At 35.3% G+C, this 12,724-nt stretch overlaps 2 protein-coding genes across 9 annotated transcripts in view; one reads left to right on the top strand and one right to left on the bottom strand.

Moving 5' to 3' along the window:
* Positions 1–2,788, top strand: part of AIDA (axin interactor, dorsalization associated) — a 52,808-nt gene extending 50,020 nt beyond the window's left edge. Inside the window, exon 10 of the mRNA XM_074222735.1 lies at positions 69–2,788. Within this exon, the coding sequence (XP_074078836.1) occupies positions 69–165 (97 nt within the window). The 3' untranslated portion in view covers positions 166–2,788. The remainder of the gene's footprint in view (positions 1–68) is intronic.
* The window catches only part of MIA3 (MIA SH3 domain ER export factor 3), a 92,772-nt gene continuing 80,971 nt past the window's right edge, over positions 924–12,724 (bottom strand). For all 8 annotated transcript variants that reach the window (XM_074222721.1, XM_074222722.1, XM_074222723.1 and 5 more), the window contains 2 exons: positions 7,250–7,397; positions 924–6,551 (listed from right to left, as the gene is read on the bottom strand). In XM_074222721.1, coding sequence (XP_074078822.1) covers positions 6,235–6,551; positions 7,250–7,397 — 465 coding nt within the window. In that variant the 3' untranslated portion in view covers positions 924–6,234. The remainder of the gene's footprint in view (positions 6,552–7,249; positions 7,398–12,724) is intronic.

Genomic DNA, 12,724 nt, shown 5'->3' with positions numbered 1-12,724 from the left:
AAATTGGTCCTTGAAAAAGATAAAGCCACTGGAATTTATTTACAACATGCCTTCTGTTCTGGTTCCAGATACAAGAAACCCACTGACTTTAAAAGAAAGAAACTGCAGTTGTTGACCAAGAAACCACTTTATCTTCACCTTCATCAAACTTTGCACAAGGAATGACCATGGCATGTATATCCTGAAACTTCTGTGATCTGAACCCCTCACTCCAAAGTCATGGTAGCTCTGTGTAGCAGATTGATCCTTCAGTAGGCTCCCAGGAAAACAACCCTCCTCATGCCAATACATGAAAAGCGTGATCTCTTCTCCAGTCTCAGGTATCACAGAGATGTTTCAGTTCAGCCCATCAGTGGAGACTGGGAGAACTGCACTCATTCATTCATAAAGAGCTCCTTTGGCATACAGGTTTTCCCACAGATTTTTGGAACCGTCTTTGACTTGTGAGTGATTTGTGTACTTGGTAAAGGTTAAGTTTTACATTTACTTACTATAGTGATGAACAACATCAGACGGGAATACTCATGGATTTACTCCCCTAATTCATTTCTGCTTCAGTGCTCTCCTTTGAATCCATGGGTTTGGTCCAGTTCTTCACTGTGTGGGGAAGAGTCATCCAATGCAAGAGAATATGCCAGGTACCAGAAATGGTGAATGTAAAGGGATTATTGGGGGGGGGGACTCACCACTCACCCATATCAGGTGAAGGTTTATAACTTTACCATGAATGTACCATGAATATAGTTGAATCTCATGGGGAGAGGGGAGGAGCCTTTTTTCCCTCAGATTTGAGCAGTCCATCAAATGATTGAGGTAAAACTCATTTTGAAGAGGATTCTTTTTATATATTTAAGGGAATGGTCACCTAGATACCTTTTTTTTCTTATTCAAAGCTCTTCCTTAGCAAATACAAGGAGCCTTAGAGTGTCTAAATAATTTTGATTTTGTGACAGTGTTCAGCTACTATGATGTGGTTGAAATAACCTTCTCTACAATTCTAAGCCATCTAGTCCAAAAAATGTTTGAATTCAATCAGTTCCCTAAAAAGATATGCAGGAGTTACTGCTGTTTTTCTGAAAACTGATTGTGAATCCTTGAAAAACCTGCATACCTCTTACAACAAATTGTATGCAAGTCTGGAAAGTTACTTTGAATTTTGTTTCTGAGATAGATAGCTAGGATTACCATTTATTTTCTGTTCAGATGTTTTAAGTCATCTATATGAAAAGATGCAGGTCATTAGCTTATAATTTGAGTATCTACATAATTTTTTTTTTTACTTAGTAAAGGGATATAAATAAAACCCAAGCAGACCTTATACTTAATAGGGGAGGGGGGGATATTTAATACATTCCTTTAAGGTCTGTTATGTGCTTTATGTGGATTATATGTAGTATGCACATACTTTCATATGCACATTTATATAATAGTTAAAAAAAATCCAGCACCAAGTGAATGCATTGTCAATACTAGCTTTATTTTTTTTATATAATCAGTCATACCACTCAGCTCATTCATTTGCTTTCTGTACCACATATTTCTTACCAGTTGCATAGCAATTTTATTAGGTACACTCAAAACAAAGGGATATAATATTCTTTACTTTCAGCTCTGTTTAGGTGAGTTTTGTGTATGTTGGATTACAGTTAAATTACATAAACCAACAATAGTTGATAAAATTGCTCTCCCTTTCTTCAGTCTTGACTGGATTAATTCCATGGGGGAATTAGAGGAAGAGGCATTTTCATATTTCTATTACCTGAGTTTAAAAGAGCTCTTGAATTTAAATTCTAAACCAGATTATCACATCATCTTCAAAAATGTAAAATGCCCATAGTGCTATGAAGACTTGAGTATTCAGTAAATCCTGATAAGATCTAAAATTCATCCCTAAAATAACCTCACTTGATGAAAATGTAGTAAAAATGGCATTTTCTTATCCTTAAAATTATATGAAGTGTTTCAGTTTATAAAAAAAAATTCTGCTTCACAAGTGTGGTTTAGAAGCACTAGTGCCTTAGGAAGACCATTTTAGCTAATTTTGACTGGGTTTCAGTTTTCTGGTGTAAGCACTTGTTATTGCAGAAACTCAACCATTTACTTAACTTGGGACACACCAAATGGTATACAGAGATTAGGCAATTTATAAAGTCTTCCTTTATGTGATAAATTTTTTCACTGATCTGAAACAGTGAGCAATAACTATACTGTACATTTGTCTTTCCAAGGTAAGAGTGCTGCTGATTCACAAATAAGATGGCTTTTTGCAATTGAATGAATTTTACATGGTAGCACTAGTAAGTGAGCAAATGAACACAGTTGGATGGGATGACTACTATAGTACAATACAAGCTAAATTTTTTTTGGCATGTAATCTAATGATTTAAAATAAAAATGATTTGTGATAGTGTAACTCCAACCTTGGACTTTCCTGGGGGAGAAATGGTGCAACTAGTATGTGATTTGAAAAGATTTATGATGTTTGTGGATTGGTTCATGTAAATGAGTTTTTCTAAATTTCAAATGATATGACCATGAAAACATACCATAGAAATTTCTTAGGCATAAAAGAGTTTTGGAAAGGAAAAGAGATTTCATTCTAAGTAAATGATTAGGTTGGATTTAGCTTTGCTACTGTGATTATCTACCTAACTGGAATCTGTATCCAACTGGTGTTTACAACTTTTTGACTCAGCATTGTGTTACATGTCCGGTGTCAATAGGTATTCAAAAAGTTTGTGTTTGTGGATCAAATAATAAAAGTTTTTGTTATTTTACTATTGTTAAACACATGTCCTTTACTGTGAAGTATGAATTTTTTTTTCAGTTTTTACACTCTTGATCTTTTTTTTAAAGGGTTGGAGTTATTAAAAAAATTAACTATTCCTTTATAATAGTGATTAAACTTCAAAGTAGTTGTCCCTTTTTATTTCTCTCAAAAGTATTGTGATTAATGTAATGCCATTAGTGTAACAGATAGTTCCTTTTACACTTAACATCACTGCACCTTTTATATACCATTCTTACTGGAAGCAAAAAATGGAGGCAATGAAAAATCATGCTAATGTAAATTAACATAAGATGTGGAAATTAAAGGGACAGGTCTGAAAAGCAGCAAAACTTTCTACTCTAAGTTTTAGACTTATAACAACTCAATTATAAATTTTAAATCTTAACCTATACAACATGAGTTGTAAGTAGTGTGATTTGAAGTACCTGCAAACTGTCTTTTACTGAAACATTGTTTTAAAGTTATATGATAATGCAGTGATGCTCATTACTTTTTACATGTTTCATCACTGCAGTATTGAATTGTCAGCAAACACAACAATTTTCTCTGGTATACATATCTAATCACATGGAGACAACTCAGCTATATTTAAAATTTACAGTCAGGATAAAGGATAAAGCTTTTTAATAGACTACATTTTAATGAGTTTAATACCTATGTTATCACGAAGTCTGACTGCTGTCTCTAGAATATAGCTTTAGACTGGTAAATAAGAGGAAAAGTCTCTAATCAGCTCCCAAAATAGTCATCACAATCTGTGTGCTGAAACCAATGCACTTTAACAAAGGAAACTCCCCTGATATCCTTACTCTTATTTAAAAATTTCATTAAAGATTTTTTGTAATATGATTTGTAAACTGATAAATATACTGAGCTGCTTGAAGCAGGCATAGATGTGAATTAACCATACAATGGAAGAGAAAACAAATGAAATAAGTGTAGAAACTATAGCTTTACAACTATCAGTAGCCCCCAAATGAAAATTAGTCTATGATAGCACAAAATACAAAGATGGCTATTTTTAATTGCTGACACAATTTGTCAATATAAGTTTTTAGACTTAAATAGGAAGGGCTTCATTGAGTTCCTGGAAAATATTCACTTACGTGGAACAACCTAAACTTCCTTCCACAATGCTGGAATGGACATGTTCCTTTCTACTCTTGTTATATTTACTATCTTTCATGTAACAGAGTTGACTTCTTCAGGTAGTTACCCCTAAAATTACTTTAGTATGTAGAATTGTTCCATAACTGGTAGGTAGATATTAAGTCCCTTTTGACTCTAAATCCCATGAAATGTTAATCCTACAAAAATTCTTATCTCTTGCCTCAATAAAGCATCATTTTTCAGATCTATATTTCAGTCATATTCCAATGAACAAAACACACAGTAAAATAAATCTAACATTTATATGCATGTTTTTTATTCCCTGGGAGTTCTTTTCATCCACTTAACATACATTCCTCTTCCCTCCAGCCCAGGAAAGAAAAGAATGCTTTTCAAGAAAACAGGTTTCAATTCTAAGGAATAAATTAGAAATTTTTCACTTTCTTCACCTATATTTAAATCTCCATCTAACAATTTTATTCCATTACACAGGAAAATTAAATTCATTTATAATTGTGTCCAGACCATAATGGATGGTAACTAACTTATGATTGCATACTTAGGGGTATCAAATCCATGATGGACATGGACAAGAGTCATATAAAATGGGTTTTAATCTGCATAGTTGGAAGAAACATCCAAAATAAGGTCAGACTTGAGAATATTGTTCAATGAAAATAGCTTACTAGATAGACTGGAGTCAGGGAAAGACCAGAATCAATCAAAATCCTGCCGTCCACCAATATCCCCTACCCTAAGCAGTTTTTTTTTTATAAACTTTTACATCTAAATAGGATTTGTGGACTAACTGCATTAACTCCAATCCACATACATTTTGTCAAAATTCAGTAACTTTATATAGATGCAGAATTTTTCATGGCAATTTTGTGTTGCTTAAGAACACGAATAGCTGCAAATCTTTTTAGGGTATAACAAATCATTGCATTTTGTTTTTAAGGAAAAACAAGTGCTCATTATTTAGAAGTTGGCCAGAACTGCTTATCTATAATTTCCTTTCCAAGTGTTCACATTTCTACAGTGCTAAAGGAAATGAATATGGTATTTTGTATTTACCAAATAAAAGAACAATTTGCAGAGAAACCTTTATTTTCAGATTTATAAAAAGAAATACAAATAAATTCAAAGGATATTGATAAGCTTTGTCCACCTGAATGTTTTAATCATGTTAAGGACAATTTCTGAGCCCTTTTTATGACACTTCACCTTCAAAGTTTTATTTCAATTGCAATAAAATACATGGTTCTGTTCTTTTTTCTGTTCATTCTGGGATGTTCAAAAAGAAAATGAATTCCACACTTAGATTAAAATCAAATTCTAGCATAATGCAAATGGAGTTTTTGCAACATGTTGATTATAACAGAGAAGATGTATAATAAGCATAAAATTTTTAGTAGTTAATTTTTTTATTTTTATACTTTTAATTCAATGAGGGCTGTTATTAATATGTTGCACCAGATAAATACAACAGATGGGTTTTAAATGGGGATAAGTATCCATAACTTTGGCACTTATCTAAATCATTCCTTAATTGCTATACCCTCATATTTCCAAAAGGCCACAAATTATGAATTGAAATCTTAACACTAGAATTTAATCTCAACATTTCAACCAATTTCTGAATTACTTGGAAATAATAACAAAAGTTTTTCTTTGGATGATGTTATACAGCACTAATACAATAATCATCTTCCCAGGAATTCAGGAAAGGGAAGAGTAGTTTTTGTTACTATTATTAGTAAATTTATTTTAAGATTAATTGTTTATGCTCAATCTTCAAGATTAGATCCTTTAAAAAAGAATTAAGTTTATCCAAATAGTCCCCTTTGTAATAACTAACTGTATACTGCAGAATGATCTACACTAATAGCAGTTTGACAAAATAATAGGGAAAAGAAGGCAGTGGGGATAGCACTTAACCTTTTTTAATAAAGTATTTCCACAGGAAATGTTCTGATTACATTTATGACATTTAAAATCATCAATTACACAAACTACATAAACTGAAACACAGGTATATTTTTGTATTGCACATTTAAAGAGCTGCAAAGGCTACAGCTTTAACAGGTCCTTAATTCATGGCAAAAAAATATATTTTTGCATCCCAAATTATGGAGAGGTTGAATAATTTGGCTCATGAATGCACAATGATGCCAAGGGGCAGCTTAATGGGGGGGAGTCCTGCAAAAAAAATAAAAGTAAACAAACCTACATATGAACCTAATCATGAAATTGAACTAAAATTTATCTTGAGACCATTGAAGTCTTTTACCTGTATGAGGCGTTCAACAGTTCATTCAGTCCGAAGGCTCAAATTATGGGCTCTGTTCTGGAGCCTGTGCATAGTCCTGTGTGCTTCCTTGAGAGGCCTGAGGTGGATGAGGGGGAGGATAGTCTCTAGAACCTGGAGGTGTCAAGTCTCTTGTAAAAGGTGGAGGTGGAAAGTCCCTTGGACCATGGGCTGGAGGCGGTAATCGGGGGCCAGGAGGAAGGTACTCTCTTGGGCCAGGAGGGCCTAGAGGTCCAAACTGTGGGTGTCCACGCATAAACTCTCGAGGGTCAGGAGGTAGGTCCCTCATTCCTGGAGGAAGACCATGTAAGTACTCCCGAAAGCCTGGAGGACCACCTGGAACTAGCAAAGAAAAAACAAAACTGAATTATACAAAATAACCTGTGGAGTAGCATAACATAAGAGAATTAAATGCTACGTTGAAGGCTTAATAGCTATTCAAATATAGAACTACCATGTCTATTATAAATGAATTTAGAATTTATTACCCTCATACCTCAAGCGTAAAATTCTCACCGACTAACAACCTCTTTTACTCGAGAACTGTGGGCTGCCCCGACTTCACAGCTAGGTATATCTTTGTCTCGCAAAGCACCTAGTGCTAGGCACAAAGTTTAAGCCCTAGAAAAGAGATCACTATAGGATGGGAGAAACAATAGGCTAAAAAACTTTAAACAAGAAATATAAGTCTTTCTTCCCAGGTGATTCTTTCCTAACAGGTGAGGAACCATTTTTCTGCCAAGTGCCATTTGGTTATTTATAACATCATTTACCTGTTAAATATGGTCAAACATTTAATTCATTCACCCCTAAAAGCTCTGAGATTCATTGAATTTCAGGCCTGCCTGCAGTTGCTGTGGCAGCACCAGACCAAATGATTTCAGTCTCATCTAGCCCACAAGCCAGCCGCTACTAAAAAAGATGCAAATTCCAGGCTTGGTGGGCAGCCAGGATAATTTCTTCTTATCCATTCTCCGCTGAATATTTAAAAGCAAACAACACCTTGCCAGTTACTTAATCAATATGCAGCAGCACCGTACCAAGAGGTGGAGGAAGAGGTCGAGGCCCATAAGGTCCTCGTAGTGGAGGAGGTGGTCCAAATCGAAGAGGTGGTGGTGGAGGTCCTCCTATTGGTGACATGCGAGGCATTCCTGGGAATGGTGGGTGACCTTTGGGACCAGTGTTAACCTGTTATAACACAGGTACAAATTTTAAAATAATATTTTGTTTTTGACATAGACCAAAAGCACCAAACCAAAAAAGCTGAAACCATACATCCAGTGACACATTAGAAAGATAATTACTAAAAAGAAATTGTTTGCTACACATTGGCTTTAGTTTTATTTTTAAATTTTTTTTTCAGGTCTTTTTTTTTTGGCAAGGCAATGGGGTTAAGTGGCTTGCCCAAGGCCACACAGCTAGGTAATTAAGTGTCTTGAGTGTGGATTTGAACTCAGGTACTCCTGACTTCAGGGCTGGTGCTCTTATCTACTACACCACCTAGCCACCCCCTCCTCCAACTCATTTTGGAAGTATAGTCACTGCTACTGCAGATTATCTCCAACAAGTTGCTCGTCTCTCACCATGTGTTGTTTAAGCAAATTAAAAGGTAAAGAACTGTTTCTTTTCAATTAAGTAACAGGTAGCATCAAACAAAATATTCCTGCCAGTACAAACAATGCAGCAACATAATGCAGGCAGTGCTTGGTTTAAGAACAAAAGCTATATAAAATAAGAAGATGAAGTCATAGCTTCCACTGTCAGAAACTGCTGAGTTACACAGATAACAGAATATCTAGGTAATTTTAAAACTAAGCTCACTGAATTTTTCCAAGTAACTCATGTCCAGAATGCCCCTTCCCAAACAAAAGGTGAGAATTCAAACTGAAATCCCAAGTTGGAAAATGGAATGCTTTTAAAGATGTTATAAATATACTAATTATCTATGGCTGAAATAGTATCATTATTAGTTCTTTACTTTAGACATAAGGAGTTTCAAGCTTCCAAGCACTGTGTAAATAGAGCTGAAGCTTGTTATCAGATTATGAAGGGTAATCTGAAGGATTCTGAGAGTTAGGAAAATGATCAGAAATTTGCTAAATGAAAATCTAAGAGAAACAGTAAAGGATTAAACAGGTCAGAACAAGGACAATCTGAGGAAGAAATGGCTAAGTATTCAGGATGGGAAAAAGGACAAAAAATGGTTAAGACCAGAAGCTAAGGCTTAGAAAGGAAAATGAATCTGAGAGACCTCACCAAAAACAGCTTACCAAAGCAGTTTTACAGATAAACCACTTGTGAGAATTACAGACTAAGGATCTCATCTCCCAAGAAAAACACAATACTAGATAAATTTTCCTGGGACTGGTCTTCAAAGACTGCAACATTTCATAATAAAATTACATGCAAAATACAAGTGATTTGTTTACTCACCAGAAGAAAAGACGGTCAAGGGACTTGAGAAATACTTTACTCTCAAGTCTACTAAGGAAAATAAAAGCATTCTATGAAAACAAGAAGCCAACTAAAAGTGGCTCAATATGAAAGCAAAAGTATCTGAAAAGTCAGAAAGGACTAATCTGTCAAGGAAGTTGGAGAGTAGAAGAATGTCATGCAGAGTAAAGAGAAATGACAACTAAGAGACTTTTCCTAACAAAAAAAAAAGATAGGAAGCTGCCCGTCCCCTTGGAATAATGATGTATACTCTAAGAGCCAGAGGAAAAAAACAAGTCTGGGTCCCAGTTGAATGTACTGAGAGTCATTTTACAAGCTAATACCAAGACAAAGAGGTCTGATCTCTTTTCAGTTTATAAATAAGAAACAACAGAGAAAATTCCCTGAGACTTCTTAAGCATGATGCATAGTAGAGACAATGATGGTGATTCAAGTAGGTTACAAATAACACTTTCAGAAGGAAGCTGGAAAGCATTGCCAAACAAACTTCAGACCTTGAAGTAGGAGGTATTTTTATCACCACCCAAAGAAAGGCAAGGGATTCCAAAAAAAAAATAAAGGTAAATTTAGAAAGTTAATGGTTAAGAAAATGGGGTCTGAACCATGATGAAAAGTGCTATTCAATTTCAGAGAGAGCAAAAACTTTTTCTACCTTTGTTAATTTTTCCTAGCACATGTGTTTTTTTTTTTTGCAACATGGCTAATATGAAAATGTGTTTTGCAAGAACTCACATTGGTAGGGGGAGGGCCAGAGGGAGGATTTGGAACTCAAAATTTTAAAAAATTAATTATTTAAAATTTTTATATGTAACTGGGAAATATTTAATAAAATATATGAAAAGGCACATCTGTGTCTATGTATGAATGTATATGTATGTGTGTATATACATATATATATTTATGTGTGCATTTTTTTTAAAAAAATGGTTTTTGAGGATGAGAAATGGATTTCTGGACCATGGTTTAAATATAAAAAAATGACAAGTTCCTGGAAAGAGATTAAGTAGACAGGGCGGCCAGGGGGCAGCTAGGTGGTGTAGTGGTGGATAAAGCACCGGCCCTGAAGTCAGGAGTACCTGGGTTCAAATCCGGTCTGTGTGGCCTTGGGCAAGCCACTTAACCCCGTTTGCCTTGCAAAAACCTAAAAAAAAAGGGGGGGGGAGATTAAGCAGACCTAATAAGGACTATTAATTGCCTGAAGTCTTTTAAATCAATATTCACAAAGGTTTTTAAAATACAAAGATCCTATGGTCTGAAATTCTATCAGGAATGGGAACAATTCTCCAGTGAAGAAAAAGAGTAACTGGTCTATGTGCAGAGAAAGGGGGGAACTCACCAACCAACTTCAATTTTAGAAAAATTTATAAAAAAGTAAGATTAAAAATTAAGGATAAAAAGAGATGACTACAAAAGTGGGGCTTGTCAGTCTTGACAGAACAAGATCAGGAATCCTAGAATCAACACACTTAAAGCAACTGTGGAAAGGAATTCAATTAAGAGGATGAGAGAAAGATTGACTTCTACTATGCTCAATAAAAGTCTGAAAAGCAAAGTGATGATCATGAAGAACCATCATTGCTTCAGCAAGAACAAATTTTGTCAAATCATTTCCTCTTCTGACTGAATGCTAAAATCTAGGTAACATATATATATGTATGTATATATATATACATACATATATATATTATATATATATATATATATATATATGACCAAGTTTATTGATATGACTCAGTTCAAGATATGCTTTTGGAAAAGATGGAGAGATGTGGGCTCAACCATAATTTCAATAGATGGAGTTGGGAATGGCTAACTAACTGGTCTCAAAGAGCAGTAAGGTTCCGGGTAGAATGATGGAGGTTCAGTGCTTTTCCCTACGCTATTCAATATTAACATTTAATTTCAATGACTTGAATAAAGACTCCTTATCAGACTTGCACTATAAGATGAGAGTTAAAAATCTTGACAAGTCACAACATCAAGCTAAAACATGAGAAAAGTGAATTCAATTCTAAGGGCCCTTCTAGGTCTCATTGAGGAAGCTATGGTTATAATAATTATGTGTAGTTATGGATGAGGGATTCAATTTGTTCTACCTTCACCCCAAAAGAAAAAAACAGGAGCAATGAGAACAAATTGCTAAGAGGAAAATTTAGGCTTGACATCATGAAGAACCTTTTCAAAATTAAGAGCTGAGGGCCAAGGCTATAAGGAGGATCCAGCTATCTTAGTATGGAAGCCCAAACTGCAATATCTGAGTGTAGACAAACAGCAGAGTCCTACCACTAGGGAGAGCAGAGAAATCTCTGCAGACTTCCCTTAAGGTCTCTGGGGGTTGCAGGCTGCTTTTGCCAGATTCTCACTGCAGATGCTCTGTACTCTACTTGCCCAGGTGCAGTAGAGTTCTCTCCTGGCCCCTTCAAGCCTCAGGGCAGAGGAAGTGCCATGGTCATCTACATATCAAAGCACAGACTAGAGAGCATATAAGACCTTGGAGGAATATAAAGGTCCCAGTGGGGTGTCCCCCCCCCCCAAAAAAACCCCCAAAGCCTCGGAAGTACAGTAAATTAGTCTTGGGCTGAGGAAATGAGTAAACAACAGAAAAAGAAGAATCTGACCATGGAGAATTATTTTAGTCCCATGGAAGATCAAAACACATACTCAAAGCTTCTGTATCCAAATCCTCCAAGAGAAATAGAAAATTGACTCAGATTATAGATGAGCTCCAAAAAGAATTTGAAAAGCAATTAAGGGAGATGGAGGAAAAATTGGGAGGAGAAATGAGAGTGATACAGAAAAATCATGAAAACCAAATCAAAAGCTTAGTGAAAGATATACAAAAAAATACTGAAGAAAAAAAAAACATGTTAAAAACCAGTTTAGGCCTAATGGAAAAAGCAAAACAAAAGGCAAATGAGGAGAATGCCTTAAAAAGCAGAACTGGCCAGCTGGAAAAAGAGATAAAAAAAGCTCTCTGAAGAAAATAACTCCTTCAAATGCAGAATGGAAATAAAGGAAGCTGATGACTTTGCAAGAAATCAGGAAGAAATAAAACTCTTCCAAAAAAGCCAAAAATTAGAAGAAAATGTGAACTATCTCACTGGAAAAACAACCAACCTCAAAAACAGATCCAGAAGAAATAATTTAAAAATTATTGGGCTATCTGAAAGTCATGATGAGAAGAACCTAGACTTCATTTTTCAAGAAATAATACATCAAAACTGCCCTGAGATCCTAGAAGCAGAAGGTAAAATAGAAATCGAAAAACTCACCAGTTACTTCCTGAAAAAGATCCCAAAAGAAAAACTTCCAGGAATATTATAGCCAAATTCCAAAACTCCCAAATCAAAGAGAAAATTCTAAAAGCTGCCAGAAACCAGCAGTTCAACTATTGAGGCTCCACAGTCAGGATTACACAGGATCTGGCAACATCTCCACTAAGGGCTCTTAAGGATTGGATTATGATATTTCAGAAGGTAAAAGATCTTGGTTTAGAACCAAGAATCAACTACCCAGCAAAACCTAACATCCTCTTTCAGGGAAAAAGATGGACTTTCAATGCAACAGGGGACTTTCAAACTTTCCTACTGAAACAACCAGAGCTGAACAGCAAGTTTGATCTCCAAGTACAGGACTCTGGTGAATCATAGAGGGAGTGGAAGAGGAGGACTAACTGTGAGGAACTTGATGATGTTGAACTGTTTGTATTCCTACATGGGAAGAAGATATTGATAACTCATATAAACTTTCTCATTTATAAGATCTGTTAGAAGGAACATAGATATAGACAGGACATAGGAAGGAGTGGAATATAATGGTATAATGTAGTAAAAAGATGGAGTCAATGGATGATAAAGGAACATAATGGGAGGAAGGAAAAGGAGATGAAGAAGAAGCTAAGAAATGTCACATAAGAGTCAAGGAAAAGCTTTTTCAGTGGAGTAGAAAGGGGGAAAAGGCAAGGGGGAATGAGAGAGCCTTCATTCTCATCAGAAATGGCTCAGAGATGAAATAACATACACACTTAATAGGGTGAGGAACTCTTACCCTAGAGAAAAATG

The sequence above is a fragment of the Macrotis lagotis genome, chromosome 2 (genome assembly GCF_037893015.1).
Source record: "Macrotis lagotis isolate mMagLag1 chromosome 2, bilby.v1.9.chrom.fasta, whole genome shotgun sequence".
NCBI lineage: Eukaryota > Metazoa > Chordata > Mammalia > Peramelemorphia > Peramelidae > Macrotis > Macrotis lagotis.
Note: the sequence above shows the minus strand (reverse complement) of the source record. Positions and strands in the feature narration are given on the sequence as shown.